Source organism: Leiobunum rupestre, chromosome 2 (genome assembly GCF_980474605.1).
Source record: "Leiobunum rupestre chromosome 2, qqLeiRupe1.1.hap1, whole genome shotgun sequence".
NCBI classification, from domain to species: Eukaryota; Metazoa; Arthropoda; class Arachnida; order Opiliones; family Sclerosomatidae; genus Leiobunum; species Leiobunum rupestre.
Window position 1 is genome coordinate 92,630,139 of NC_143385.1, and position 27,573 is coordinate 92,657,711.

At 37.7% G+C, this 27,573-nt stretch overlaps 3 protein-coding genes across 4 annotated transcripts in view; all 3 read left to right on the plus strand.

Annotated features, from left to right (window-relative positions):
- Positions 1–27,573, plus strand: part of LOC149960354 (uncharacterized) — a 65,811-nt gene that overhangs the window by 31,465 nt on the left and 6,773 nt on the right. The window contains exons 22-34 of one of the 2 annotated variants that reach the window (XM_090166667.1): positions 14,896–15,002; positions 16,004–16,076; positions 16,222–16,323; positions 17,842–18,009; positions 18,441–18,575; positions 22,730–22,814; positions 23,073–23,161; positions 23,233–23,295; positions 23,860–23,952; positions 24,111–24,170; positions 24,331–24,431; positions 26,479–26,542; positions 27,047–27,210. In XM_090166667.1, the coding sequence (XP_090022793.1) occupies positions 14,896–15,002; positions 16,004–16,076; positions 16,222–16,323; positions 17,842–18,009; positions 18,441–18,575; positions 22,730–22,814; positions 23,073–23,161; positions 23,233–23,295; positions 23,860–23,952; positions 24,111–24,170; positions 24,331–24,431; positions 26,479–26,542; positions 27,047–27,210 (1,304 nt within the window). Of the gene's footprint in view, positions 1–14,895; positions 15,003–16,003; positions 16,077–16,221; positions 16,324–17,841; positions 18,010–18,440; positions 18,576–22,729; positions 22,815–23,072; positions 23,162–23,232; positions 23,296–23,859; positions 23,953–24,110; positions 24,171–24,330; positions 24,432–26,478; positions 26,543–27,046; positions 27,211–27,573 lie in introns of those variants that run through there. The other variant, XM_090166668.1, reaches the window with a different exon arrangement.
- On the plus strand, positions 3,239–5,724 carry LOC149960355 (uncharacterized). Its single transcript, XM_090165240.1, has 4 exons — positions 3,239–3,703; positions 3,765–4,136; positions 4,203–4,757; positions 4,846–5,724. Exons 1-4 carry the CDS (start codon positions 3,399–3,401, stop codon positions 5,561–5,563), a joined length of 1,950 nt encoding a protein of 649 aa, XP_090021366.1. The 5' UTR covers positions 3,239–3,398; the 3' UTR covers positions 5,564–5,724.
- On the plus strand, positions 13,369–14,019 carry LOC149960356 (baculoviral IAP repeat-containing protein 3-like). Its single transcript, XM_090165274.1, has 2 exons — positions 13,369–13,790; positions 13,861–14,019. Exons 1-2 carry the CDS (start codon positions 13,476–13,478, stop codon positions 14,017–14,019), a joined length of 474 nt encoding a protein of 157 aa, XP_090021400.1. The 5' UTR covers positions 13,369–13,475.

Here is a 27,573-nt window from a genome sequence, read left to right on the forward strand (position 1 = left end):
TATTCCACATAGTTTATGGGGCTACATAAAATTCTACGCGCAACAACATTCATTTATAACCATTTTTCAACAAAACGTTTGTCCCCAAAAAATATCTAACAGTTTGAAACGTCTTTTTTTTAAAAGTTTTTGAGCATATAACTCTTTTACCATGACCATCCTTCTACGCTTAAAAACAGCTGTGAAAACAATCGCTTTTTATAAACATTTCGGTGCACACTATTTTAACAATACCCGATTTGACGCGTCATGTTAAATTCAGGAGTCGCGCGTGGGTCTTAATTTGCATCGTAAAAAAGGTTAGGGTTGACACAAAAAAAGAGCCCCTAAACAATTTTCCCTTCAAAGAAAAAGACCGTAGGGGCCCACATTGTTCTATTAAGACTCGAGCGGCGTGGCCCCCAAAGGATTCCACCCTAAGGGTTTGGTGTCTAATAAAACAGCGGCTCGTAAAAAAAATTGGGCCCGCTCGGAGAACAAGAAGGGCACCGTCAAAAAGTTTTTTTTCGTATATTCATCCAGCTTTGTCAAAATAGTCAAAAGAGTTTTCTGCGGCTCTTTTGAAAAACAACATGTGTCAGCGATAAAAGGATGAACCGCCACCAAATTTATGGGGCTATCATTAAAGTAGCCATTGATCCATCCTTAAATTTAATAGGCTTAAAAAACATTGGGGCTCATCTTTTAGAAAACAATCGAGTTTTATATAATAGAGTTTCGACTTAACGACGTGATATTATTTTTATACAGCCTCAAAAGATACGTATAAATAGAGCCCTATCGGTCAAAGAAACTTCACTAATCAGCGGAATTCTCAAGTTGGAAGTCGTTTTCTTAGCACCTAGAAAAAATGGATAGCGAAAGCTTATGTTGGTTTCTAGACGATTTGGAGGTAAATAGACCCTGGTCCGTACCGCAACTACTGCAATTTTATTACGGAATATGTTTATTTTTAAATTTAGACCCGGGGTTTGCACCAAATAAGTTACCCGCACTCTTTAGCCGTCTGAGTTTTAAATTAATTTTGACGGTTATTGAAATTTTTGAAACTGTTCAAGCTATCCCCCACGTTCCAGAAGCGTGCCAAACGGTAGCCGAACTCCGATTATTTAATCAAGCATTACCGCCTCGGTTAGGCGAAATTATTGAAGCGAGATATAATAAGCGGGAAAAAGAATTACTCGAACTCGAGTGGGATGCCATGTTGGGTGCCGAATATGACGAACCTGTGTTGGACTACCTGAAGAGTAAGTTTTTTTCTCTCGTACCGAAAAATATCTAAGAAATTAAAAAATATATATTTATTTTTTATAGACGCCCCTGAAATTGTCCCGGTGGATGATGCTGAACCCCGTGAATCCGTCGAAATGGTGGACGAATATTTCAACGACCTACTTAACCAAAGCGGTTACGGGGAGGCGGAGGGAGATTTCCCAATTGTGGGGTATATTGAATTTGAGGACCCTAATTGCGTAATTTTGGGTCAGAATGAAAAACAGTTCCCGAACTTCAATATGACGGGAATTGAATTGGAAGCTGAAATATCTAATAATATAGCGGAAGGGCTTGCCAGGGTCACTGAAAGGGTATTACGCGACGTAAGTCCCGCTGACATGGTACAACTAGTAATCCGTAGTTCGGCGCTGGGTGCGGCGCATCCCGATATAACCATTTCATTTAGGAGACGTGACCAAATTGATATCGAGGCCCTTCTCGACGAGGTATCCGAATCTATATATTCAGATGAGGAAGAAGCGTTTTTCCTGGCGCCCGTTAATTTAATATTTTCCATTGTCCGTCTCCCCCAAGGCGGTGGCCGTACAAAACGGAAACGACTAGAGACCTTTGCCCTGTTTTCTAGAAATAGACGATCAATTGTCCGTATTGCGAACAGCGACTCAATCTGTCTCGCTAGAGCTCTTTGCGTCGGTGTGGCACTGTGTAAATATCAGAACGAGCCCGAAAACAAAAGACTAAAAACGGTCTATGAAACTTTGTCGCATTCCAAAGAAAACAATGTGGCTCAGCGAGCCGAGGCGCTCCTCCTATGCTCCAAATCGGGTGTCCGACCTAATAAAGAATGCGCGTCGCCCGAATCGATTAGAAAATTTAGAACGTATCTCAAAGAATACGATATTTTAATCTATCAAATTAAAAACAGCTGGCCGACCTTGGTGTACGATTCTAGAGTAAGGGGAGGTATGGACAAAAAACGTATTGTACTTTTAAACGAGGGGGCGCATTTCAATCTAGTTAAAAATCTGGCACCCTTATTCGGGAAAGAAAAGTTTTGTTCAAAGTGTCTAGAGGGCTACAGACGAGATAGCACCCACGCGTGTTCAGACTATTGTTTCGCGTGTTGCAGGGCCCTAAAATGTACCGGAGATATAATAAAATGTCCCGACTGTTTACGTAAGTTTACGGGTGTCGATTGCTACGCTCATCATAAAATAAAATTAACCGGCGATAAATTATCATTATGCCAAAATTTATTTCATTGCACGGAATGTTCGATTCTAATCGATTTGACTAAACGCGACGGCCAGCTGCATTCGTGTACCGAACAGTATTGTACCGTTTGTCGTAAGTTTTCCCCCTCGGGACATCAATGTTACATCCAAGTAATAAAAGACCCGCGACGCCCGTTACCCCGTTTCGATTCCAACGGTCAGCCCACGCAAATGTGGATATTTTACGATTTTGAAACTATCCAAACCAAACGGCACCCTGATAACAAAAACTGTTATATTCATCAACCCATTTTATGCGTGTCGGAAACTTATTGTGTCGCGTGTGTTGATACCCCCGACGTAGCATGCAGATTTTGCGGCGTTCGCCAAAGACAATTTCTGGGTTCTGATTCCGCGCGAAACTTTTTCGAATATTTAAGAACACTAGCTCGGATAAGAAGAGTGACCGCGCTGGGACATAATGCCAGTAATTATGATACGCAACTCCTATTACAAGTTATAATGGAGAGTGCCGACTCGTTTGAGCCCGATCCGATAATAAATGGAACTCGCATCTTGCAACTGAAACTACACAATTTAACTCTATCGGATTCGTATAATTATATACCTATTCCTCTGTCGAAATTCGCGGATACGTTCGAGCTGGGTCGCGAATATACGAAAGATTTTTTCCCCCATTTTCTATTCAACGTAGTTGATAATAATTTTGACATTTACAAACCCCAAGAAACAAACTACGTCTCGGAGAACTCGCTGCCCCCCTTGGAAGCTTACGGTGCCCAATATTTCACGGCGAAAGACCGCGAAAGTTTTAACAAATGGTACGCTCTCGAATCCGAAAAGAGTTCGGGATTTAATTACCTCGAAACGTTAAAACTCTATTGTTCTAGAGATACCCACATATTAGCTAAGGGTTGTTTAAAGTTTATGAAACTATTTCAAGACTTGTGCGAAGTTAATCCGTTTAGCGTGGGCGTGACTATCGCGTCAGTGTGTAGTTACGTGCTAAGGAAAAAATTTTTGGAGCCAGAAACGATTGGCATAATACCGGCTAATTTGTATCGGTTATCCGAGCCTCAATCCACCGAGGCTTTAGAATGGCTGGCTTGGGAAGCGCATGTCCGGAATGTTACCATCGTGTCAACGCTGAATGGTCGAGAACCGCGTGCTGGAAAAATTAAAATTGATGGTCTAATCGGTGAGAAAAACGCTCTACAATATCAGGGCTGTTGGTAAGTATTATTTTAAAAAGTTCGAAGAGACAAAATATAAACAGGTTTTTTTTCATTAAAGGTATCACGGCTGTAGGACTTGCTTCGGGGACTCTGTAAATAGGAACCAGCCATTATACGCTAACGCGAGCGATACCCTTAATACACGATCTTCCAACACGATGCGGACAACCAATAAACTTAAAGAAATGGGTTATACCGTCATTCAACAATGGGGGTGCGATTGGATTTTGGAAAAACAACAAAATCCAGCCATAAATGAATTTTTAAAAAATTCTAATTTTTCGGAAACTTTAACTGAACGTTTAGACCCGCGAGCCGCTTTTTTCGGGGGCAGAGTATCAGCCTTACGAACGTACTGTAACGTTGAAGGGACCGACGATAAAATATTCTACGTGGACATTTGCAGCCTGTACCCTTTTATAAACAAACGGTATTATATCGAAAAATATATATATATAACGAAAACAAATATTTAAGTGTGTTTTCCTTTTTATAGTGGCAAAGTCCCCGTTGGTCATCCGACAATTCTGCTCGGTAGCGATATTCCAGCCATTGACGATTTTGAGGGATTATTGTTATGTAACGTGCTCCCGCCAACCAATTTATTCCATCCTATTCTTCCGTATCGGACCGTTAACAAAAAGTTAACGTTTACCCTATGCCGGACGTGTGCCGATTTACGGTATCAGGGTGACTGCGAGCATTCTGACGACGAAAGAATGCTTAAAGGCGTTTGGGTAATCGACGAATTAAGATGGGCGGTAAATCGCGGATACAAAATTACAAAAAAAATTGAGGCCTGGTCATACACGGTGACGCAATACGATCCTGCAACGGACAGTGGAGGGATTTTTCGAGATTACGTTGACTGTTTCCTAAAAACCAAGGTGGAGGCGAGCGGATGGCCGTCAGATTGTCAGACCCCCGAAGCCCAGGCTGAATACATTGCGGCTTTCGAACGTCATGAAGGGGTCAAATTGGACCCAACCAAAGTCTCCAAAAACGAAGGTCTTCGAGCCATCTCGAAATTAATGCTGAATTCCATGTGGGGGTCTGTATGGCTTTTATTACCCCCCCCCCCCATTGGGGTTATAAATCATATTGGGTAGCGTGATAGATATTAAAACTTTTTTTTCCAGAAAACTCGGTCAGCGATCCATTGTGACCAAAACTGAAATCGTTCGCGAACCCAAAGTGTTCTTTGAACTGCTATCAAATCCGGAAATCAACGTAAAATCGGTTTTGACAGTCAACGATACGACTCTTCTAGTGAAATCAGCCCCCATCAAGGAAGCGGAAATCCCTCTAAAACATACAAATTGCGTGATTGCCGCTTATACAACCTGTCAAGCGAGATTAGTTTTATTAAAATATCTTGAAATAGTCGGAGAGAACGCGTTATATTTGGACACTGACGCCCTCCAGTACGTCTCGAAACAACCCCTTATAACTACGGGCCATTATTTGGGCGATATGGTCAGCGAGTTATCCGGTTATGGAAAAAATTCGTTTATTTACGAAGCCGCGTATGGCGGGCCAAAAAATTACTCGTTTTGGGTGAAAAATCCGGATACGGGCGAAAAATTTAACGTTACGAAAGTTAAAGGATTTCGAATTAATGTCGGTAATCAGCATATCATTAACGGCGAAAATTTAAAAACTATGCTAGGAGTGACTGACGAAGAAACTGAAATACCGGCGGCTTTTGCCGTGCCTCTGCCCAAACAAATACGTCGACTTCCGGATCATACGCTCGTTAGCGTCGACTTGGAAAAAGCGTATCGGCCCGTAATGGATAAAGTTCGGGTTTTATCGAATTACCGAACAGTTCCATTCGGATATAAAATACGCGCTTAAAAAAAAAACCTTCGCTCTTATGCGGGCGAGCCGCGGGTCGAGAGGCGCCGGTCTCCGCGAGTCGCCGTCTCGGCGTTCGAGAGAGAGAGAGAGAGAGGCGCGCGCGTTCTCTCTCTCGATCCGCTATCCGCGCGCGTCGGGGGTCACGAGGGGGGTGTGTCTCTAGCGCGCCGGCTGCTTTCCACGTGGCAAGGGGGTGTGTCACGGGAAAACGTGTTTTGTTATTGTCAAAAATAAAAATATTATATATAAAAACAAAATGTCCATTTTATTTCATTCTGGTTTCAGCTACGCGGTGATAATGTACCCTTTTTATCACAGTTGTAACATCATACTTTGCGGGCCTAGCCAAAGTGGTAAGACATATTTCGTAGAAAAACTGATTAAACATTTAAAACAAATGTTTGAACCTCAAATTGAAGAAATCCACTGGTTTTACGGCGAGGATCAGCCAGGATACGATAAACTTAAAAAATATAACGTTATATTTCATAAGGGTTTACCCGATCCTGACTTATTTGACGGCTCGAAACGGATACTGGCGGTTTTAGACGATTTAATGGGGGCGGGCCAAAAGGGAGAAGTTGCCCAATTGTTCACCAAAGTCTCGCATCATCGTAATGTTAGCTTTATCTACATAAGTCAAAATTTATTTCATCAGGGTCGCGGGTGTCGCGAAATTTCCCTCAATGCGCACTACATACTTTTAACGAAAAATGTACGGGACAAAACACAGATTAATTGCTTGGCGCGCCAAATGGCCCCTGATAATTCCAACTTTGTTATCGAAGCGATTTCTGACGCGACTAAGGAACCAAACTCTTACGTATTGATCGACCTTCAGAAAGATTGCCCCGATTCACATCGGATCAGAACTAATATTTTCCCCGGCGAGCAAGTCTCGGTATACATTCCGAAATAATACTTTTCCGAGGGGTGGTTAGTTACCACACACCCCCCCAGCGAGTCGAATTCATTCGATGTACAATGTCTCGACGAGTCAGGTCGCAAAAACATCTGCTCGAATCGATCGGCAAATTAAAGGGCGTTAAGAGACGTAATATTTTAATTAACGCCAATAAAGAGTTGATCGAAGCAATATCTGATTGCGTGTATAATACTCTTATCGGGAATATACGTCTAACCACGCGGCAAAAACTACGATTAAAAATACACCGTAAAACGTTACGCAAAATTGCGCAGAAAAAATTGGGCTGGCAAACTAAAAAACGAATATTATTAAATCAAAAAGGTGCCGGATTTTTCTCGTTTCTTCTGCCTATTGTGTCGTCGCTCGTGGGAGCCCTAACAGGTTGAACATAAAAAATGTTAAGGTACTCGAAAAAAATGACTTTAGCGCCGATTACGCCACCCCATCAACAACTCAAACCGGATATTGACACGGAAATGGCGGATATTTTAAAAAGCGAAGCGCTCGATGACAGGACCAAGTGGAAGATATACGAAGAGATGCTACTAAAAAAGCACGCTCGAAATAAACCGATTGAAAATAACGATACGCCCAGTTACGAAACATTAGTCAATCTGTTCCCGCTAGGATACAGAGCGAGCGCCCGAGCTATATTTAATCATTTGATTTCGGACAGCGGTCGACTGCGGTGGGACAGCCAGGGGCAGATTTTATTAGACGGTGAAATACAAACGGATTCTGATATTGTTGATTTAGTATATTATCTAATAAGTCCCCACGCGCCGAGACCCCAGAGTTGGTCAAAATTTAATAACCTGGTGGGTAAACTACGGAAAATCACCCCTCAAGCCTTCCCCACCACCACCCCATTACCGTCTACTTCGTTCCTAACAGCTTCCGCCCCCCCGGGCCCCCATCTTTCGCTCGCCTCCTCCAAACGAAAGAAAACTTTGCCGTCAGCGGTCGGGCCTAATTCTTTCGCGACACCTCGACAGTCACCGAAACTTTGGTCGCCTACTATTAAGAACCGTTTACGTAAAAAAAAAACGCCGAGTGCCAAAATTTTGAAATGGGAGAGTTACCGATAAACGTAACGACTAGACTTGAAAAAATATATTTCGATTCTCGTAATCCAGCTAGCTACGGGGGTGTTGAAAAATTATACGATTCTGTCAAAGAGCTCGGAATATCTCGGGAGAATGTTGAAACGTTTTTGCAAACTCACGACGCCTATACGTTACATAGACCAGTTATTCGAAAATTCCAAAGACGAAAGATTCGTGTAGGAAACAGACTAGACCTCTATCAGACTGATTTGGCAGATATGCGGTCTTTAGCGAGCGACAATTCCGGATACACATTTATTCTTACTTGTATAGATTGCTTTTCGAGAGTGGCATTTGCCGTCCCCCTAAAACGTAAGACCGGCGCTGAGGTTGCCCGCGCCCTGAAAATAATTTTTAAAGAGCGGGGCAAGCCCCGCGCTATACAGTTCGACCGTGGGTTGGAGTACGTTAATTCGACTGTTTTAAAACTCCTAAAAGAGGAGGGCATTAGACATTACCATTCCGAAAATAGCGACGTTAAAGCCGCGATGGTAGAGCGTTTTAATAGGACCCTGAAACAGCGCATGTATCGTTTTTTTACTCATAAAAACACGCGACGCTATCTCGACGAGCTGCCCAATTTAATTCATTCGTATAACGCCAGTTATCATACTGCAATTAAAATGGCTCCCTTCGATGTAAACGACAAAAATATTCTTCAAGTTTATAGAAATATTTACAAACCAGGGCAGTCCCAGCCAGCCGCCCTCAAGCCCCGAAAATGCCGTATCAAAGTCGGCGATTACGTAAGGATTACCCGAACTGCCAGACCGTTTTTAAAAGGATACAGCGATCAAAATTGGAGCGCCGAAATATTTAAAGTTATTTTCAAGAATACTAAAAGACCTCTTCAATTTAAGCTCGTTGATTTGGCTGACGAACCCATCACGGGATATTTTTATTTCAAAGAAATTCAACGAGTTATAAAACCGGAAGAATATACAATTGACAAAGTATTAAAGAAGCGACGCTCAAAGGGTAAAGTCGAATATTTCGTTTCTTGGTTAGGGTATCCGGCTACATTCAATTCTTGGGTTTCTGCTAAAGATGTCCGAAGCCTTTTACCTAACGATACCCAGTAATTCAAATCTCGAGATATTTCCGAATAATACGGTAGCCTGTTTCACGATAAAATTACCCGAACCTATCGAATTAAAGGGGGGGTGGGAAGTTGCGTTGGTGGAAATATTGTATCCCTTTTCGTTTTACAACGTGTTGCCCTATGACAATTACGTCTATTTCCGCGTTAATCCCGCCCAACATGGGGGACAGTCTGACCCTAAAATGGTCGGGACGATGCGAGAAATCCCTCCGGGGCATTACTTGAGTATAGACCATTTACTTAAAGTAGTAAACGACACCGCGCTATGCACCGCCGCTAATGTGTGTCTTACCCACGATCCGCTGAACGGACACGTGGCGCTGGTTGGAAAAAATATTACCCCCTATGGCGTATTTATGAGTGACGGACTGAGCAACACGCTAGGATTTGAAAGAACTAAAACTATCGCGGTCAGAAGCGAGAACCCGGCTCGCTTAAATTTCCACATTCCGCCCCAAATCTTCGTTTATTCCGATATCGTCGCTGATCAAGTGGTGGGCTCGTCGCTCGTCAAATTGTTAAGAATAATAGCGGTTGACGAATCAGCCCGATTTGGTACTCATATCGAGAAAACATACATTTCGCCGCATTACGTGCCCATTGAGAAGAAATACTTTGATACTATTCAAATAGATCTACGCGATGTTTATGGGAAACCAGCTCCTTTTGAGTTTGGCAATCTAACAGTAAAACTTCATTTGCGTCCAAGATGCCCTTAAGACACGTTCTTGAAAAAAGACGCTGCGTAGCGTGCCCGTACGCTCAATATTATGCCACTCAGGCGGGTGGCGCTATTCCCGACGTATACGTGGGATCGCCGTATCAGCGGGGGCACGGGCAATTCGGAAGCGGGTTTGGGAGTTTCTTCTCCGGCTTGTACAAGCTAGCGAAACCGTTTCTTTTACGGGGGGCGAAATTTTTGGGGGGCCAAGCCCTCTCCACGGGAAAACAAGTTTTGGCTGATGTCTCGACGGGGTCATCCATACGTGAAGCTACCAAACGGCGCCTCACAGAAAAGTACGATGATCTCAAACAACAATACGGGACTGGGAAACGTAAACGCAAAACTAAAACAATTAAGAAAAGACCAAAACGCGGTGGAAAAAAATCATTAGTAGGCAGGAAACGAGCTAGAAAGGTCGTTGATATTTTCTCCTAAAATTATGGGTCATTGCGAAGCGTTAAAAAGTGAACTTGATATTTTTCAATCCGCGCCTATCCAAACGTCAATTGAGGGAGGAAAATGGACCACCTTCAAACCCATCTCGTCGCTGCGAGGCGATACCGTCGAGTTTAATATTCCTGGAAGCGGGCACGAGTATATTGATTTACCGCTTACGTACCTACTTGTTAAAGCTAAAATCGTCGCCGATGACGCGGGCAAAAGTTTATTACCGTCGGATGTTGTAGGGGGGTGTAACAATTTTTTGCACACGCTATTTAATCACGCGGAAGTTTACCTTAACGGAACCTTACTGTCTCCGTCAGCTTGTTCGTACGCTTATCGGGCGTACATTGAAACTTTGTTAAATTTTGACAAGGGTGCCAAAGCGTCCCATTTAACAGGCGCGCTGTGGTACAAGGATACCCCCGGCGAAATGAATTCGGTCACTGCCAACGAGGGTTTTAAACAGCGGAAAGGATTCACGGATCAGTCGAAAGAAATAGATTTAATTGGTCCGCTGTTTCTTGACGCGCTCAATGTCGAAAAATATTTAATTAATGGCGTAGATTTACGTATTAAACTATCGCGAAGTAAAGCGAGTTTTGCGTTAATGGGTACGCCGAAGCCCGGGGTTGACTATAAAATTATCATTACGGACGCGAGCTTGTTGGTACGTCGAATACAAATTGCGCCCAAAATACTTATCGCTCACGAAAACGCCTTGTCACGAGCAGCAGCAAAGTACGCTTTTACACGCACCGAAACAAAAATATTCACCATCAACTCGAATATCCGAAACACAGTTATTCCCAACGTATATTTGGGTACCCTCCCGGTTCGCTTGATTGTCGCGCTGGTGGATCACGAAGCCTACAATGGAACCCTGGCAAAAAACCCGTACGCTTTCGAACATCAAGATTTATCGAGTTTAGCTCTTTACGTGGATTCTGACGGTGTGGATTCGAAACCTATTACGCCAAACTACGACGCGGGACAATATATTCAAGCCTATCATACTTTATTCACGGGTAGCGGAATTCATTATAGAAACACCGGGATCGATATTTCCCGGGGAGATTATGCCGGGGGCTACGCTTTTTACGTCTTCGACATTTCAAACGACCATAGCGCGGGTGAGAGTCATTATTGGAACCCCTCCAGACAGGGACAGATGCGTTTGGAGCTTTCGTTCGCTAAACCAGTCCCGCAAACGTTAAGCTGCGTAGTTTTCGCCGAATTTCAAGCCAGCTTTAGCGTAGACAAAGATCGTAACGTTTCTATTGAAAACGTGTAATTATGCGCGGATCCGAGATTTTAAACATTTTGAGACGTACGCGCAATTTTATGGGCGTATTCGCTTCGGATTGTCTACCCGATAAGATTAATAGTTTTCCAGCGTCACTGGTTGTAAATCTGGACCCCCACGATGAACCCGGCAGCCATTGGGTCGCGATTTACCTTGATAAATTAAAACGGGCTTGGTATTTTGACTCTTTGGCGCTACGGCCCATTTTGCCAGCCATTAAACTTTTTTTAAAACAAAATTCGAGAAAAATCACGCCCACCAAGCGGCGACTTCAATCGACAACGAGCGTCATTTGCGGACATTATTGCGTGATTTATATACGTCACCGATCAAAACGTAGAAGTCACCAAAGCTTCTTTAAGGGTTTTTCACGAAGAGACGTCAACAATGATATAATGGCCACTAGAAAATTTAACAACCTGTTACGTCATCATAAACGGAGTATAAATTCCCGTCGCGCGACTATACCCCGTTTTTATTCCTAACTAAACCCTCAGTATCGTGTCGGTGGCATGGCGAGAATGGCCGTTGTCGAATTTGACTTTCTACTAGGAAAATCCGCCTCGCGCTCCGGCGGAGAGCCCCCCGACATTGTCGTGAAGGAACTAGCTATATCAACAGTATCGACCCCCCCCTCCCGCCGTTCAAGCTTGGACTTTCGAACAACCCTATCCAGTACAACAACTTCCGAACGCCATTAAAAGACAAAACGGCTGGGTGTCTAGGAACCTTCACGGTATTTGCTGGACCGCGGGGTATCTCCCCTATTATAAACTACCCGCCTGCCTTATATCAGCGGTATCGAGTGCGGATATGATTTTTACAAAAGGAGACGTAAAGTGTAAATTTTTAGCCGATTATACTGAGACCGCCATATACGATTTGGAAACTTTTGACTGTCCCCGAGCTGCGACTTTTGATACGCCCCCGCCAGTAAAATGTCTATTCCGACATCAAACTCTAAACACCCGACAACCGTGTTCTTTGGAACGAAGTCTACTTTTCGCCGAATGGATTACCCAGAACCGCGCTGAAATAGACAGTCAATTACGATGTCCATTTTAATTTTTTTTTGTATCACACTATAATATTTTTTTGACTCGTAAAAGAAAAATAATTTTTGTAATATATCATCTTATAAAATAAATATTTTTTATTATCTTATAAATCAGACTCGTTATTTCTCATTGCTCGCGTCATTTTTTTTAGATTACGTAATTAATAGTTCATTGTGTCCATTCATTCGCCCACGGTAGAAAAATATTAAGTGTCAATTTATCAATGTAAAAATTATTTTATACGGTCACCTTTAAAAATAACAATGTATTCAATATAAAAACGTTTATTCACATTTTCTTTACAGCGGTTTTAATATTATGAATTTGATTAGTTTTACAATATTCTTGAAAATAAATCAGAGCAGCCATTTCCTTTTCAGTCGGCATTTTTAATTCGGCTGGCAGGTTAGATGTAGTTGGTTCGGTTGATTCCATTGGGGCACCGCGCTTTTTACATGTCCCAATAAGTTCGTTAAGATAATCGATAATTTTATCATCTGACATTTCCTCGGCCTCCGTGTAATGGAGCGATTCACTCTCATCACAATCACACGCCATATCCGAATCTTCTTTCATTGTATTACACGATAAATGTGTCATTAAATGTTGTTTGAAACCTCTCACGGACCGGTATATTTCCGAGCATATCCCGTGGGGTGGCGGAGTGGTTAGCACTTTCGCCTCGCAGCAAGAGGAGCCGGGTTCGATCCCAGCTTGTGGCACTGGGTGAAAACTCGGAACAACTCCTTCTGCGTTGAGTTTGCAAGTTCTCTCCCCACTGGTTTAAGGGGTTTTCCCCCGAGTTCTTCGGTTTCCCCTTCCATAAAAACTTGTTGAGGTTAACGGTAATAGTTAGTGTAGGGAGCTGTTGGCTCGATCGCGTGGCATGCAGGGCTTGCCACCACCCTCCTACGCATTGTAACCCGGCCACCTGAATTAAAGGCTTCAAAAGTCGCTTGATGACTTAGGCCTAAGGTGGTGCCTTGGGTATTAGCCTAGCTGATTATTATTATTATTATTATTATTATTATTATTTCTTTGGTAGCCTAAGCGGAGACATCTTCCTCTTTCCCATAGCGGCTGGCTTATGAAAACCACAACGCATCTACGTAATCTTTACGTTTCATGGTGTAGATTACGTCATCTTTAGTGAGTCATTTTTATAGATTACGTCATTTTTATAGATTACGTCATTTTGGGGTTTAGACCCAGAAATATTATTCCGTAGCTCAAAGAGAATCGGGATGGCTAGTCACGAGGATCTCACCACCGTAACCGGTCGGCTAGAAACGTTCAAGCAATGGGACAACGTACACGTGAACAAGGAAGACTTGGCCCACGCCGGACTTTTCGCCGTAGACTCGGACGGCATAGTCGAATGCTACCTCTGCCACGGACAGTTAGGCAGTTGGGAAACCGGCGACGTACCCCAAACGGAACACGACAAATTTTATCCCAACTGTCCGTCACCCGCCGCTTTGGAGGGCCAAGATATCCCGCCATCCGAAAAATACATCTCCGGCGGACCTACAACCACCCCCGAGGGACCCGGCGACAACGTAACTCTTACCATCAAACGCCTCGAGGTAGAACATTTAATGAAAATGCTCGTAAAAACGCTAATTTCAGATGGTTCGTTTCAACCCTTTGAGTGAACTTTGGTATATACCCTACGAAGATCGACGTAATTACCATGATATAAATAAAATACATTTCCAAAGACGTATTTTCAATGTAAATCGTATTATACAGCCTGTACTCGAAAAATATCTTAATAAAACCCTATAATTTGTATACACTCTTCTCTTTTTTTCCAAAACACTTTTACCGATGACCGCCCGCTATTTTACGCTACCCTTAGGGGGCCGAAAGTGTTTGTCGGCGAAAACCAACCAACTCGACATTCACTATGACGGGTAGGCTGTTTGCATAACATCGTTTCACCGCCATAGATAACCTATTGACCTAAAATGGGTTAGCACCTGGGTTTTATGGGCTATAACATCGTAAATCAGCTAACCTTTTGACCTAAAATGGGGTGCCTCCAGCTATTAACTATGACTGGCCGGCTGTTTGCATAACATCGTGTCAGTCCACACCACCTGCGGAATAGGGGCAGATAACCTATCGTAAATCATCTAACCTATTGACCTAACCTTTTGACCCCGCCGAAAATGTACGCAAAATGAGGCCCCTATAGGGGGTCCGTTTCACACCTATTTAACGGCTGTTTGCATCGTGTCCATAGGGGCAGATAACCTATTGACCTCGTAAATCAGCTAACCTTTTGACCCCGCCGAATATTGCCGCAAAAGGGGGCCCCTATAGGGGCCCGTTTCCCCCGCCCGCAGGTGCCCCTTATCGGCATACGCACTCCCTTATCTCTGAACTATTAATTTTTCAGTAAATATGTGAGATAATTTGATTTAACTAGTTAAGCGAAAAAAATAAACCACGAATTTTTCTAGTGCACAAGTTTTATAATATTATTAACACGGCCCGACTAGTTTCCGTAGAACATCAAACCATCATCAGGGGTCTGATGAAGTTGCTAAATCGTAATTTTAATAATTTATTTAATTCAAATAAAAATTTGAAGTTACGAAAAGATAAATTCGCGTGAGAAAAGCCACTGAATTTTTATATTTTTAATGAAATTTCCAGGCGCGACCGATAACTACATTCGAGAAGGAATCCGATTTCGAAATATCTCATGAAATTGACACTCCACTTCAATCGGAAGGAGAGTACACCACTAGTGCTAATGTTGGGTAAGATAAGATTTTTATTACTCTTTTATACATACATGTTGGTTTTAGTAGTAAAATGTTACTTATTAGTATTAGAATGCTACTAATAAAGTAGAAGAAGGTTACTTATTATAAATTAGAATATAACCAAATAAGTAGTATAATGCTACAAATTATATATTAGAATGTTACTAAATAATAAGTATAATGATACTTAATTATTATTAGAATGCTGCCAAGTAAGTAGTATAATGCTATTAAACTCTTACTAGCATGCTAATAAATAACAAGTATAATGCTACTTAATTAATATTAGAATGCTGCTACATAAGTAGTATAATGCTATTAAATGAATATTAGAATGCTACTAAATAAATAATATAATGCTACGAAATAAATATTAGAATGCTACGAAATAAATATTAGAATGCTACTAAATAAATATTAGAATGCTACTAAATAAATATTAGAATACCACTTAATAAATATTAGAATGCTACTAAATTAATATTATAATACTACTAAATTAATATTAGAATGCTACTAAATTAATCTTAGAATGCTACTAAATTAATCTTAGAATGCTACTAAATTAATCTTAGAATGCTACTAAATTAATCTTAGAATGCTACTAAATTAATCTTAGAATGCTACTAAATTAATCTTAAAATGATATTTAAATTAATATTAGAATGCTACTTAAATTAATAATATAATGATACTAACTTAATATTAGAATGCTACTAACTTAATATTAATGATAGAATATGCTACTAAATTATTATTAGAATGCTACTAAATTAATCTTAGAATGCTACTTAATTTTATTAGAATGGTACTAAATTTATACTAAAATGCTTCTAATTAAGTAGTAGAATGTTACTTATTAAGTAATGATGAAGGATAATGGTTTCGATCACTTAAGCATATTTCTTTTTGGAAATTTTCATTTAGAAAATGCAATTTGTGTTGCATTGTATTTTGTAAAATATTCATTCAACTGAAAATTCATGGTTTTATAGGGAAGTCATGCCGGATGCCATTTCACACTTGGGAGCGATAACTGTCAATACTCTTTTTCAAATTTTTTTTACGGTAATAAACTTGACCCACCATACTAGAGAAAATCATGATTAATACTGATAAAAAATTAAAGTTATCTCTTGTTCACTTTATATGTCATAAAGATTTTTTAAATATTTTTTGCATGTTTTAAATCATTGACTTCTATATTTTGCAGTGGCGATTGAGTCCAAGGGGTAAATACAACTTTCCAATAAATCCATACTTTCTGAGAAGTATGACAATAATTCAAAATCACACTTTAATGACAATTTTAAACGTAAGTACGAGCAAATTCATTGATGATTTTCGTAGGGAAATTATGCTACGTGTGAATCCAGAACTTTTAGTTTCATTTAAGCCGAAACTCGCGGGTGTGGCCATGGTAACTAGTTAAGGTTGGTGTAGATGTTTTTGCCCAGCTGAATCGGGCTGAGGGGATGGTTCTAAGCATTCTATATCAAACATCCAAATGAAGGATTTTAAGACATTGTAGGTTTCCAATTTATACACAAGCAATAAATGCGTGTACAAATGTTTTCAACCCACATATATTATATTTATGGTTTATTCAGAACTTTAATATAAATACCTTAAATATTTAAATTAAATTTAAGTTCATAAAAATTATAAAACTCTAGAACTTAACGCAATGAGTTAAACTTATAAATTGGAATTGTGAACCAATATATAATTTAAATATTTCATCTTTTCCGTCAAAATAAAACTTGTTGTAAGCGTAAATTACTTATCAAGAAACTATATCACATAACAACAGGTCTCTTTGATATTCTACATTGGAATTATAATTGTAGATATCGTGCATAATAGAAGTTGACACTACACCACGGTGTACACACAGAACGGGAGAAAAACTATATGAAATTAGTATAAAGTTGATCTTATTGCGGTAGAACTTGAAAGCCTAAGTTGGTATTAAGTAGTAGTTGGAATAGAGAGATCTAAAGTTGGAGAACATCAATTTCGAGTTTGAATAGTGATCTAAATGTGGCAACAAAGGAATAAATAATGATTAATAAGCGAACCTAAGGAAAAGAAGACGTGTCGTTTCCACACCTCACTGTGAAAATCTACTTCATTATTGTATTGCATATTATTACTTTAGCTATGGATTTTTGAAATTTGTGTCTCATCCACCAACGTAGAAATAGTATTAAACTTTAACACTGGAAAGACGTGAAACGTTTCAGAATAAAATAAAATAAAAGTTGTTAGTTATCGAGCTCGGAATTAAAACTAAGGGGAAAAAATCCTTGTACGTATAAAAAGGTCCAAATACTCGTTAATGTTTATCAAAATCATTGATACTCTTCTTCACTTTTATATCCCGTACACTTTACAGTAATTTTTTTTCAGCTTTCTTGAAACAGGGGCGCGTCCCTCCGTAACCCCGGATCAAAAACTTTCATTGAACACTGCCTAAAATGAACTTTCAATATGATAAAATGTATTTCTAAAATCTCGCAACCAAGAAAAGAAAGGAAGTAACTTTGAGATTTAAATTCCTGTAAAGTGTCCATCTCCTCGCTTTTTACAGCTTGGTAAATTCATTTATGTTTACTTTTAAATATATTACTGAAAATAAATTGTATGAAGAGACATTGCCAGGGAAAAAATTTTATTGTGAACCCGACAACCCACATTAGAGCACTGAAAATGTTAAAGATATGCACTGCTTAAATTTTAGAATATTTTGGTGAAGCCAATTGCTTTACAAATTATGAATACATTTGAAGACATGCACCAGAAACGTATTAAGAACTATTTAATTGTACAGGGACCGCTGAGATTTTATCACGGAGAATCAAACTTATTAACAGATAGTCAGATGATTTCCTTGTTTGGAAGGCTGCTAGATGACGAAGACATGTTGAAGAAGGCAACTAAAAGGAATGTCTTCTACCCACCAAACTCTGTGCTCCGTCACAGCTATTTCATTTTGTCAGTAAGTAATTACCAATTGCAGGGTTCTAAAGGATATATGTAATCCTGGCAGGTAAGAAGTCAGTGAACCGAAGGTTATGAAAAGCATCAGCTTTAACGCTAGCTGCAATATTTATTCAAAATTTAAGCTTGAAATATCATAAAAATAACTGCTTGGCAAAACAATTTAAGTTGCTAGCTTACGAAAAAAGAATATTTTGCCCTTGGAAATATTTAAAGAGAAAAAAAGATGAGTAGTTTGCAATGTACTCACCGTTTCAAAACAATTCAAACCTATTCGTCAACTTTGGTTAATTGATTTATGTTTGTGTTTTTATATTTTATGATATTTCTTACCTTTTTGGAACTTTTCTTCACTTCTTGGAAAGTAATTTTAAAATTTAGACGTCCACTTTTCAAAGATTAGTTCTAAGCATTCCATTTCTCTTGAAGGATATGATCTTTGCGAACCGCAGGCTACAGAATGCGAGAAAGGAATATTGGGATTTTGAATGGAACCTGGATTCATGCCGTTGCTCATCTGAAATGCTGAGGGAAATTTGGCAACAAATTCTTGAAATATCTCCGGTTTGTTTCATGGTTTTTAATTATAGTTGCTGTTGCACTTACAAGGAGACATCCCGAGTTGTTTATCCCCGATTTTTTACAAACTTGGGGGCTTAGTGGACCTTCATGTACACTCTGTTTAAAAAGTCTTCGACAGGTGAAATTTTTGCCTTCTTTTTAATTCTGCTAGAAAACTATAAGAGATAGATTGATTAAACCAAAGGCAACTATTATTTATTTTCCAATATCTTTCGTTATTTGCCAAAAATTAATAGTTTAGGCGGGTACCGTCAAAACTCATTTTTGACAACTTTTTAAATATTGGTTCTACGGCACTGACTCGCGCGTTTTTTAATTAACAATGGTTGATTCATATATAGAAAGTAGAAAAATTATCCCTCTACAACCAACGGTTGAGAAGTTATCGCGTTTACAAACTTTCGTCGAAACTAGGAAACACCTAAAATGCATCAAGCGATTATTAATAACGCAACTTCGACAGCGATCCAACAACATATATTTAAATAAAGGCTAGTTTAAAATTGTGTTAACAATTATTATAAACAATTTATAACGCATATAGCTTTTTAAAAGCTTTATCGTATAAAAAAGGATATTCTTAAAACCACTAGCCAAGTTGTCCTAGAAATTTCGATTTTTTAAACCGGCCTTTAAATAATTATATTTCAATGTTGTTGAATCGCTGTCGAAGCTGCGTTATTAATAATCGCTGGATGCATTTTAGGTGTTTCCTAGTTTCGACGAAAGTTTATAAACGCGATAAATTCTCAACCGTTGGTTGTAGAGGGATAATTATTCCACTTTCTAAATATGAATCAACCATTGTGAATTCAACAACGCGCGAGTCAGTGCCGTAGAACCAATATTTATAAAGTTGACAAAAATGAGTTTTGACGGTAGCCACCTAAACTATTAATTTTTGGCAGACGTAACCGATAAATAACGAAAGATATTGGAAAATAAATAATAGTTGCAGTTGGTTACATCGATCTATCTCTTATAGTTTTCTAGCAGAATTAAAAAAAGGCAAAAATTTCACCTGTCGAAGACTTTTTAAACAGAGTGTACAGTGAAGGCTCCTAAAGGGAAAATATTCAATGGCCATTCGTTTTGCCATGGCATTGATGGCAACCAAAAATGTTTTTCATAACTCGAATTTCAACTAAAATTGCATAAAATAATCACGGTTTTTAAGGGTGTCCCCTTTTTGAAATTTTCAAAATATTAAAAAATTAAAATTTTGGCAAAACAATTGGGTAAAATTGATAAAATTGGGTAAAATCGAAAAAAATGAGTAAAATGAATAAATTTCGGTCAAATCGTAAAGGATTACAAACCGTGATTTTCGCATGATATTTAACGTAGAGAAAGTTTAAATTTGAGTTGTGAAAAACATTTTTAGTTGCCATGGCTAAACGAATGGCCATTGAAACTTTTTCCTTGAGGAGCTTTCAATGTACATGAAGGTCTACTTACCCCTTAGTTTGAAAAAAGGGGAGAAACTTCTCGGGATGTCTCCTTGTTAGTGTTATAATATGGAACGAATCTATTGTAAAAATAAATATTTACATTCTTATTATTTATATCAAAGGAATATACCAGGTTTATATAATTTACCACTCAGAATGTTTTTAATTTTACTTAGGGAGAATGACAAAGTTAGTGATATATCCCAATCATGCTTGAATAGTAAGCTCCTTCCTCCAAAAGCATCAAATCCGCCCGACGCCTCGTTTGTTACGTACGTCTTCCAACTCGAATGAAGCGCACTCCGGTTACGGTTTATTTCGTTAACTCTATCATTTAGTTTAAGATCATTTCGGAATGGTTTTTACGTTGAAATTCGCGACGTTTTATAAAATTATGGTTTTAGTCTTTGTGGTATGATCTATTTGGAATGTTGGTATAAAAACAATTATAATTTGAATTATTATTTCTAAACATATCCAAAAATTATAAGAAAATTAAATTTTTGATGAAACGAAATTTTTTCTGAAATATTTAGTATACCTTCACTCACAATTTTCAGAAAACGTAAATTTTTTCTAAATTTTGAAAGTTAATTTAGCAGCATGACGATTTCGCGCTATAGCAATTTATTGTTAAGCTTACATTTTGTAAATTGTATACAGGGTCTTTTTTTTTGCTCGGAAAAGTGTTTTTTTTTTCAAAAACTATTTATAGTACCGATTTCAAATTTGGAAGGTCAATTATCTATACCGGGGGACATCAGTTTGAGAAATTTGAGCGTTTTCGGTAATGTTTTTCACCAATTTTGAAAAATTATTTTTCGACCACTAGGTGCGAGATAAAAAATTTCTATTATAAAGTTGTAGGCCGTCATCGAAAACCCTTAAAAATTGTTCACTCGACGAAAAACAATTTATTTATCGGTGAAAATTCGAGCTTGAAAAATTTACAAGTTGGTGAAGCCAAATTACGATTGTTTGAAACGATAATTGAAACCGAATTACCTAATCCAGTTGAAACTTTGGTTAAAAAACGACCGGATTTAAAAAACACGAGGCTATAGGTCAATCCTAAACATGCATTGGGTATTTAAAGGAAAACTTTGGGAGATTATTATCAGTGTTTGATAATATTTCGAACAATGCCTCGTTGTTCAGTAGCTGAGCGTACCGAGATAGTTGCCATTTACTATGGAGAAGCAGCGCAAAACCTTAGAAGAGTGACTGAAATCTTCGCAGAAAGACATCCAAATGGAGCACCATCTGTAAATACAGTAAGACGAGCAATTCACGATTTCAATCAATTTGGTAACTTGCAACCTAGGTTTCGCGGATTGGGTCAACCGGATTTAGACTTCGAGAACAATGTACTCGCGTACTTTGTGGCATATCCTCGTCACAGTTGCGCTAACGCCGCTGCTGATTTGGGTTGTTCTGCAAATCGTGTGTGGAAAATTCTTCGTAAGAATCGCTATCACCCATACAGAGCTACGCTCCACCAAGGACTAATTGACGGAGACCATCAAAGACGTTATGAATTTAGCAACTGGTTACTAAATGCTGTCCAAGAAGATAGACAATTTTTGCGCCATGTTTTGTTCTCCGACGAAGCGTCATTTTCTAGAGATGGGCCCTTTAATCATCAAAACAGCCATCTTTGGTCTGACATCAACCCACATTGGGGTTTTGAATATCATCACCAGGTTCAATTTGAACGGGTCAATGTTTGGGTTGGACTTGTTGGAAACCGTTTGATTGGTCCCTTTTTCCTGCCGACGAACCTCAACGGCCAAAGGTATTTACATTTTCTACAGAACGAACTGAGTGACGCAATCGACGACCTTCCATTGGCTGAAAGACGTCAGTTGTGGTTTCAGCAAGATGGCGCCCCTCCGCATTTTTCCCGGCAAGTAACTGAGCACCTCAACAACGAGTTTCCTGAAAGGTGGATAGGGAGAAATGGTCCAGTGCATTGGCCAGCAAGGTCACCTGACCTAACACCGCTGGATTATTTTCTCTGGGGATTCGTTAAAGCAAAGGTATACGCCACGCCTATTGAAACTAGGGAGGAACTCATTAGACGAATAATCAGTGCTTGCCGAGACGTCACACCAGAAATGGTAGAGAAAGCGTTTGAGAACTTAATTGTCCGCGCACAAACCTGTGTTGCAGCCAATGGTGATATTATTGAAAATGTTTTGTAAAAATTTATGTGAATAAAATATCTGCATTTAAAAACCAAACGTGTACATTTTTTCAAGTGTGAAAACTCTACTACGTTTGTATTAGACTTGTTCCCTTTTCAATTATCGTTTCAAACAATCGTAATTTGGCTTCACCAACTTGTAAATTTTTCAAGCTCGAATTTTCACTGATAAATAAGTTGTTTTTCGTCGAGTGAACAATTTTTAAGGGTTTTCGATGACGGCCTACAACTTTATAATAGAAATTTTTTTATCTCGCACCTAGTGGTCGAAAAATAATTTTTCAAAATTGGTGAAAAACATTACCGAAAACGCTCAAATTTCACAAACTGATGTCCCCCGGTATAGAGAATTGACCTTCCAAATTTGAAATCGGTACTATAAATAGTTTTTGAAAAAAAACACTTTTCCGAGCAAAAAAAAAGACCCTGTATACGCTTATAACCTTTTTAAAAAATTATTTGATAAATTGTTTAAACAGGCTGTGGACGTTCATTTGGACTGTTCCATGTCATCATCTTTCTATAATACATTTCTTTTGTCAATTCTTCAGAAAGCAAACGAAGGTTGTTAATTTATTTTACTTCACACAAATTTCATTTTAAACTATAGTAGCGAAAAATAAAAAATTTGCAGCATCAATTAGTAATTAAGTGAAACATTTACTAAAACTAACGAAATATGTAAATCAGGACCTAATGCTATCTAATTGCATATGTTTAATTCTTAATAAACGAAACGGTTTTACGATAATTACTAAAATATCAGCAAACTTTACTTGTTAATTAAGCGAGCCAAATAACAGTTATTTTTAATTATATTAGGTTGGGGACCAAAGGTTTTCCAGGATTTCGCTTATGTACTCTCTTCCTGTTACGAAGTCGAAAGTGTTGATGTGCCTAACGCTTTGGAAGTCAGTAGATATCGTATATTGTAATTTGAAAATGAATGCTTTAGTATAAATTATATTTCCCATATTTATAGACATTATCTACAACAATATCAAAATGCACCAATGCGTCGTCATTCAAAGATTTGAAGACGGAGGTATGTCTTTCAATTGTAAATATTTTTAGGCGAACTAAAGCCATAAAAACATGTGGAACGAGCTAATGCAAACAGCCTTCCGTGGCTGTCAATAATGTTTCAATTTATACTGAGGCAGAATTAATATATTGAGATGATGTTCGAAGAGGAAGCCCCTTTTAAATAAAATATAAAATAAGTCAGGTATTTCACTGGTTTCCAAAAACTGAGTCTGGTGGGGCATATAATATAACGCACACGCCACTGAGGTATTGCCTTTGTTCTCGTGCCAGATAAAAGAAATACTATGTTGCTCGGTGATCGTCTCAATTTACAAAGTTATTAAGTATAAATAAAAATACACTTGATAATATCTACTCTGTTATTTTAAAATATGCGACTTTAAAACTTATCACTACGAACGTTTTCAAGACCACATCTTGATCGTCATCAGAAGGATTCTTATGACTTTGTTTAGGTAGTGGAACCGAACGTAGTGATATTAAAATTTCTAATATTTTACAATTGATAATGTTTTATACTTTAATTATAATTGATTAACTTCGATATACATTTCTTTCAAAGGACGCTTACAAGTGGTTAAACACCACTGGTTCTAAAGCTGGTGTTGCTTTTAAAGACTTCATAAAATTACACGGTCATAGATGCTACAAAGAGGTAAATCACGAGTTGCAATGTAGATAACAATTCGGACAATAGCTGACGAGTTGTAAATATTTTATTTCTAAAGTAATAAACGCTACAGCAATACCTTACCTACAAACCAATTCAATTGCCAATTATTGAATATTAACAACTAATTATGTTTTGAATAGTTTGATGTATATAGTAAAACATGGGGTGACGATCCTTTGCCTTTGGTTAAAACAATTCAGGTATGGTAAAATATTTTATAAATTGGTCAATAAGCGTCTATTTTTCAAACGTTTTTCCTAAAGTATTATTTTTCCTTCCAATAACTTAATTTATTTCGACTTTATATAATGAACAATAATGATTAAAAATATTTCTAATTATAATTAACTTATTATTCAGAACATGGTGAACACATTATCAAAATCATCTGTTAAAAAGGGTCCCATTTCTATAAAAGAAACAATTAATAATTTATCTGTTTCATTAGACTGGAAGAAAAAGTAAGAATCACAACAATCCACTTATGAGAGTGTCGTTTAAACTATTAAACCTTGTTTTAAATACTAGCTGTAACGTCTAATTGTCCGTATTTGTTTAATTGGTAAAGTGGTATTGCTTTTTTTCAATTAAGTGATACATACAATAATTTAGAGTATCAAGATATTATTAGCAGTTTTCGATTTCTCGGATTGTGTTGTACAGACAAAACATTTGCTATTTCACGTCTGATATAAGGGGATATAAGGTGATATTAGTTGTGATCTATTAAAGCACAAACATTTACCAAATTTAACTCGTAAATAATTGTAAAATTTTACTATATTTTAGCAAATAGTTTAGAACATCTATAAAAAATATTTTTTTCCTTTACAAATGGATATATATATTTAACAGTAAAGGAAATATTTTATAAAGCTATTCTTAAATTTAAGCTTTATAACCGGAGCAGTAAACTACATCGCCAATTTCAAACTATTTATAAACTTAAAACATGAAAAATATTATGATTATTCGAAGAAATTTATTCCTAATTAGCATAGAAGTGAAGAGAAGCACATTGTGAAAAACAAAATGAAAAGAGACTTAAAACGGTTTTAAAATTCACAATATATTTATTTAAAATATCAGTAGTTATTTAAATCAGTAGGTCTCGATCCTATTTATCTCCCACCACCCAAATTGTCAGCTTTATTACGTAATAACAAAGAACCAACTGCCCTCCTCGACAAGGCCATCATTTATAAAATCTCCTGTGAATGTGGTGATTATTACATTGGGCAATGTAGTCGCCCATTTCATCAAAGGCTTAAAGAGCACAAAAATATAAACAACCCGTACAATAATTCTCCCCTTAGCGAACACCTTAGTGTTTTTGGCCATAATGCTAGGTGGGACTCAATAGACATACTAGCTCAACCAAAATTACATAAAACTCATTTTAATGTACGCGAATCCATCGAAATTTAAAAAAATAAGTCTGTGCAATGTTTAAACCGTGACGATGGTCCCTTTAACTTATCCACGTTTTCTCCACTTTTTAAATGTGTTTATGGTCCTCACCCTCTCCAACACAACCAACCAATTCCTCCTCTCGCAGAATCCCCCATTCCGACAATAGTAGCCTCGCACGCGAACGAAGATATCGAGCCCGTTGCTCATATAACCCATCGACGGTCGACTCGCCTTCGAGAAAAAACGCTCGCGGCTAAAGAACAGTAGCCACTTTATATATAAAGCGCATAAATATTTTTTCGTCCCAAAGTTTTACCATTATACTGTCAGACTTGTAAAAATCCCTGAAGAAGGAGGAACAGTTCCTCCGAAACGTTGGATTTTTAAATAAATATATTGTGAATTTTAAAATCGTTTTAAGTCTCTTTTCACCTAATTAGCATTACCTAAAATTTGTACGGCAAAAAATTATGAATTTTTCGGAATTATAAATGTGTGCACCAGTTTACGATGATTTAACACAACTTGGTTGGCTGCCAACTACCTTGTCCGTCACATTTTAAGAACGGAAGCAGAGGCTTATTACAAATAAATCAATTAATATAATATTTGTCTTTCGTTTTAAAAGGTTAATTTTGCATTAAAAATTTATTTAAATCAAAGGACTTTATAGAAGAAGTTTAATTTCCAAATATAAGTCAATACCGTACATTTCTATAATTTTGAGCTTCGTAACTCAGGTCCCTAACGACAATTATAACATTTAAGTCTAAAAAATTACCACTATGCTACTCGCCATTCTGAGCTTGATAATATACTAATTCCAGTAACCATCGTTATAATATGCAATGACGGTTTAAAAAGCGTCAGGCTTTGACCAGAAGTACAAAGCAGAGTGTAATTTATCTGCTGTAAAGAACGTTGTTGCAGTATTTTTTTAGTATGGTGTGACCATTATTATTGATAACTTGAACAATGTGACTATATTCAAATAAGAAGTGAAAACTAAAGCTGACTACTTAATTTCTTTCGGCCTCTTAAAAATTATCGATTTTGTTTTCAAAGCAGTACTTGTTTTCTTTCTGTACCCCACAGGTTATTAGCGTGTATTGCTATTCCATTATGTCGTAAAGCTGTTGGAATGAGAGAACGCTCAAAGGTATGTTTTTGATTTTAAGTGTCCCAAAGCGGTATTTGACTATACTAACTAACTAACTTTTAAGTTAGGTAGTAGAAATTATCGATAAGGTATTAAATTTCAAAAGTGGTAAATATAAACATATAAATAACAAATAACGAACAAGGTTAAGGTAAATTCGTAAAGCTCAATCTATGATAGGTAAAGTAATAAAAATAAATTACCAACTATTATTTACAAAAATTAAATTGAAAACGACATTAATAAGTGAAACATTTATAAATTTGGAAAATTTTACTAATTATTTCCGTTTTCTACCGTCAGTTACTAATAAACGGTTTAATACAAATAAAGTTATTTACAGTATTAAAAATTTGTATTTTTGAATTGATACCTACATTTAATCCCGTAAAATTTAGTAACTAAAAAATATAATTTTATTTTTAATTTGATAAAAGAAAAGCTTTATCATAACTGTTTTGTACACAATATTATTATATGAATGCATAATTAACTTTCTTTTAGTCACTTTTGATAAAAACTATGGATAAAATGCGAAAGGCGTTGAACAAACTAGGAGGAATGATGGTTAAAGAAGGAAGGCTTCCAGAGTGTGAATTGGTCTTCTTTCTGACAGTTACGGAACTGGACGAGCTCATACTAACCAGATCTCCTTTATTGGTCCAAAAGTAAAAGTGCCTTATTTTTTTAGAAATAGAACTGCGAATTTATTCTTTCTTCATTGTTATACCCGGCAATTATATTTAAATTTGTTTGGATTGTCTCGATTAAATTGATAAGGTGGTTGGATTGGTTTATGATCCTAATATTGTTGATTTCTAAAAAATAATATACAGGGTGTCTTTTTTGCTCTAACTGGTAATTTGTATCATAAAACTAAAAAGGTTAGAGTTACGAAATTTTTAGGGAAAAATGTCTACTATGGAAACGCTTACAATCCAAATTTTTATTTTTGAAAAATTATTTTTTACGCGGGAAAGTGCTAGACAAAAAATCCAAATGAGAGAGTTGTAGAGCACTGTCGAAAATGT

Coding starts and splice junctions, on each gene's coding strand:
- LOC149960355 (XM_090165240.1), top strand. CDS start 3,399: ATGAAACTATTTCAAGACTTGTGCGAAGTTAATCCGTTTAGCGTGGGC. Junction 3,704..3,764: donor CTACAATATCAGGGCTGTTG/GTAAGTATTATT, acceptor TTTTCATTAAAG/GTATCACGGCTGTAGGACTT. Junction 4,758..4,845: donor ATGCTGAATTCCATGTGGGG/GTCTGTATGGCT, acceptor TTTTTTTTCCAG/AAAACTCGGTCAGCGATCCA.
- LOC149960356 (XM_090165274.1), top strand. CDS start 13,476: ATGGCTAGTCACGAGGATCTCACCACCGTAACCGGTCGGCTAGAAACG. Junction 13,791..13,860: donor CCGAGGGACCCGGCGACAAC/GTAACTCTTACC, acceptor CGCTAATTTCAG/ATGGTTCGTTTCAACCCTTT.